Here is a 4,336-nt window from a genome sequence, read left to right as displayed (position 1 = left end):
TTGATTAGAATAGTTTCCTTTATCATTTTGTCAAATCACAGAACAATTGAAAGTTGAGCAACTTACAAATGACAAGAGAAGTTACAGTTAACAAGCAAAAACTTCAATAAGCCAGCAGCTTGACTTTATTCAAGAATGGTGCCAAGAAATCCTATACAATCCTGTGATTCAATATGGAACGGGGAAAATTACAACTGTACATATGCTGAAACAAGAAGCTGACATGCACAGCAAATGAGAAGCCAGCAGTCAACTTCACCTCAATGACGAAGAAATAAAAGAACCTCAAAAATACTGTTTCTTTTTCCACAACCTTGTCGCATTGCAGTTTGGCTTGCTAAAAGTCCTGTTTTTAATTTCATGAAAGGACAGTTCACGTCTTGTTGTAGACAGGCATAAGCCAATCAAGAAATGAAAACAGTGGCCTCGTGACGTTAAAACAGCCTCTGGTCCTGATGGAAAGGATGAGGGGGAATGTCTGGTTTAATCCACGGGCCCAATCCACCAAGCAGAGGCCAGAATTGGAGGGATAACTCGTAGATGCTTGGGAAGTTTACTATGGTGAGAAATAAAAACAAAAGAATCAGTTTTGCTTCAAGCTAACATTTTCATTCAGTACACCAAGCTATCATTTATCATGTCTCTAGATTTTTTTTAGATGCTTTCAAAAGCTAATGCAATTGACCTATTCTCCTCAATTCAGTCCTTTCCAGCCACGTTCCAGACAGCCAGACATCATGAGGAATATTACTGTTGCATCCTTGTGCAAACCCAGAGGCCACCAATTTTGGCAACAGGCCTATCAGTGGATGCTACATCAAGCATGTTTCAGCCCTTACATAAACACTATTTGTAAACAATTTGTGCAGGGCATTCTATACTTTGATATATTACACAACTCTCCTCAAGTACAAAACTTATAAAAGAGACACACAACTTAAACTTACGCATTTCTCAATCTCCAGACCATCCTTAAAGAAAAGCATGTATGGTGTGACGCCATCCTCACGGAAGTCGAGGAGACCAATAACGCCATCTGGGTTCATGGATTCGCCAGTGAAAAACTGTAGGAGGCAGAGAGAAACAAGTTAGCCGGCCAACCGTTTTAATCACTGCAGACTGAGGAAAAATCTCTTTAAAAGTCAACTTTAGTGCAAGTTTGGGGGCATTAATACTTTAAAGAATTTATGAATGACTGTACGCAATCACTCAGCGTAAAAACTTAAGCACTGACATATTGAGTGGCATAAAAACACAGTTGAAATGCACAAATTTATGTCTAAAATCAGCTTGCTGTAGCCCATCAAGGATACGTACTCAGAAATGGTTTGTTTTCATCGGTCGTAACCTACAACGGTGTCCTAAGGTGGTCATCATTGTACATCCATTAGAGGGCTTTCACTTTATCAACCGTTCAAAAGTTTGGGGTCAGTAAGACTTCTACAAAATCTACATTTTCATTCAGAAGGGATGCATTAAATGCTGCTGTTTTGAACTCCTATTCTTCACAGAAATAAACAAACTATATTCAAAAATATATATATATATTTTTAAATTGCAATATTTTTCAGTATTACTGTATTTTTGATTGAAGGGACCACACAAAAACTTAACCTTACCAATCCCAAACTTTTGAGCATATACAAATATGAAACATTGACTCTAGCCCACCTGATAGTTTTTGATGTTGCCTAAAATTTTCTTGACCTCAGCTGGTGCGTTAGCCATGAAGGGGTCTACCCTGTCAGGTGCACATTCCTGTAGCTTGGCTTTCACTCTGCATAAAAAAAAAAGCAATTAAGCAATATATATGTTTTATTAAGTTTACAAACTGCTAAGTACAGCTGTTTTAAGTCAAATGTTTGTAGTCCCCAATTCAATCTTACGTGCCACTCATAGGGCAGGAAGAAAGCGCGAGGACATTTAATTTAGCATCTAAACATTTTGAAACCCAGGTGGCCACAATGCAAGACTCTGAGCTGTCAATGATGCAAAAACTCAAGTCGTTACACAATAGGAAAATGAACGTTCACTATGATATTTACAGTTCAAGCCTGTTGCAAGGTACAACATGCACAATGATGATTTCATGACTTACGCCTTCATGTAGTCCTTGATGTAAGCAGTGTAAGACTTCTTGTCATAGGAGGTCTCCTGAAGTTTGTGGTTGAGGACAATATCTACACCGCTGACAGTGGTAGAATCACAGCCATCATCCTGAACTTCTGCTGACGCATTACCACCAATCAGTGCATCATCTATGTCTCCCTCCGACCTGCTGATCATCTGCAAATCAGAGGCAAAGACTGCTGCTGATATCAGACCCATCACTCAAGGTAAAAACTTCAAGACTAACATATTGATTGGCAATTGTACAACTAAAGCCAATATCTGCAGAACTGATTAGAAAAATGTTTACAGACTAACTCACAATCAGTTTTGTAGCCCATCAAAACATATACATACTCAGAATGTGTTTGTTTTCATTGGTCATTGCCTACAAAGGTGTCCTAAGTTGGTCATCATTGTATGTCCATAAGAGGGCTTGTAAAATCAATTTAAGACATTTGATTAAATATAATCAACATACCTTTCCCTCAACTTCAATCATCATTCCATTCTCAGACTCTTTGAGTTTGTAGATGTCGGAGAACATCTCATCCCCTGTGAAAAAAAATAAAAAGAAGATGAAATATACAGGAGAACATTTAGCAATTCCAATAAATCTGACTAACCATCATGTTTTCTGGTAATGTTGGCCCTGAGAGGATTTTTTTGAATCATGTTGTCACATTAACCTAAATATATACATATATATATTTGTGCACTTCGTGTTTTAAGCACTGGGGTTAATTAACATCCAATGAACTGGACTGCACTAAGAATCTCTTTTTTTCTCTCTAAATACTTTTGCCCTTTACCGTTTTTTCCCTTTTTCTCGCATTTTCGCTTCTAATCTCTGTCAGCAGGGTCCACTGAAATGTTCTTAACGCAAAAAAAGTGAAAATTTAAATAAATGAGATTTAAAAAAAAAAAAAAAAAAGCCGAAATGATACCCATCAATGTTCCAGATGATGATTGGAAATTTTTAGCTCACAATATGCATGTTATACTTAATAGCCTAACTTTATACTTAAAGGTCCGGAGAAAAGTGTTGAGGAGTAACGCGGACTGACCTGACTAGTAACACGCCCTGTTTAACCCTTATTTCATCATCTCTCAACGACTTGTGAAATAAAAAAATAAAAAAACTACTTCCATTTACAACATCGTCCGTTTCTGTCGTTAAAATCAGTAGTTCACAGCTAAACACACAAAAAAATATATATTATTTGAACACAAACAGTAACGTAATTTGGAAGAGTATCGGTTTTAAAATGACTAACGTTACCGGCACATCTCCTAACCACCAACAAACCGGCGTTTTAACTCGGCTGCTAACACACCCATTTACCGCCAGGTTTGCTTGAATATGTCCGAAAACGTTCAGATCCTGAAGTAGTTGTGGCCTACAATAATTCGACAGAAATTGACAAAAAATAAGTTATTTAAGATCTCAGCAATTAAGCGCGCGCGCATATTAGCATCAGGCTTGGTTAGCATCTATGCTAACTGCATTGAAGAAAACTAGGCCTCAGAGAATCGAGATAGACCAGCGGCCCTTTTAAACAATTTAACAACATTTGACACCAAAAATATTGGTAAAAAGGTAACAATCTAGCCTACAACGTTGTGTTAGACGCTATTGTTACCGGTGATGATGTCCTTGTAGATGATCATTTTGTTGGATTGTGTCTGGGGTGCGAGGAGGCGAACAGCGCTGGCTGTGACCTGATCGTGGACTCCGCTGAAAAGACCGGCGCCGGATTTGAGCGTGTTATATAAGCGCTGGAAAACACGGGCGCCCTCTGATGGTTCAACACGAAACCGCAAAGCCTTTATGCTTTTTGCATATTTTATTTTTTTTGTTAGTTCATTAGTTGAATGTATTGTTGATGATAATGTTTAAGATGTTCCATGTGACCGAATTATTGTGATGGCCTTCATTTTTGTGCAACAGTGAACAAACCAATGGCATTTAAATACATATTTTTATTCATATGGCATAATATAACTCTGGCTTTATTTTCTCTGTCTGTCTGTCTGGAAATTAGTCATAGTACATACATTTTTGTGCTTTTTGTTGGTTTTGGATGACTGGGGACAGAAGACTTTAACTTCATAGAATTGAAGTTAGTCATATTAGATACTTTTGGTATCTCACTCTCAACTTCAGAATCAGGAGGACTTTGCTGAAAGGAGGATTTTCTAACAGCCTCTGAAAAGCAAAAATGCC

The 4,336-nt window shown here is 37.7% G+C and overlaps 1 protein-coding gene across 1 annotated transcript; it reads right to left on the bottom strand.

Annotated features, from left to right (window-relative positions):
* LOC306873452 (translationally-controlled tumor protein homolog) lies at positions 1–3,881 on the bottom strand. The gene is made up of 6 exons (XM_079422759.1): positions 3,753–3,881; positions 2,591–2,664; positions 2,099–2,286; positions 1,672–1,777; positions 948–1,064; positions 1–556 (listed from the first exon to the last, which is right to left on the bottom strand). The coding sequence occupies exons 1-6, from the start codon at positions 3,778–3,780 to the stop codon at positions 554–556; spliced, it is 516 nt and encodes a 171-aa protein (XP_079278885.1). The 5' UTR covers positions 3,781–3,881; the 3' UTR covers positions 1–553.
* Between the last annotated feature and the right edge of the window lie 455 nt (positions 3,882–4,336).

This window comes from Barbus barbus, assembly GCF_936440315.1.
Source record: "Barbus barbus genome assembly, chromosome: 8".
Classification (NCBI taxonomy): domain Eukaryota; kingdom Metazoa; phylum Chordata; class Actinopteri; order Cypriniformes; family Cyprinidae; genus Barbus; species Barbus barbus.
Note: the sequence above shows the minus strand (reverse complement) of the source record. Positions and strands in the feature narration are given on the sequence as shown.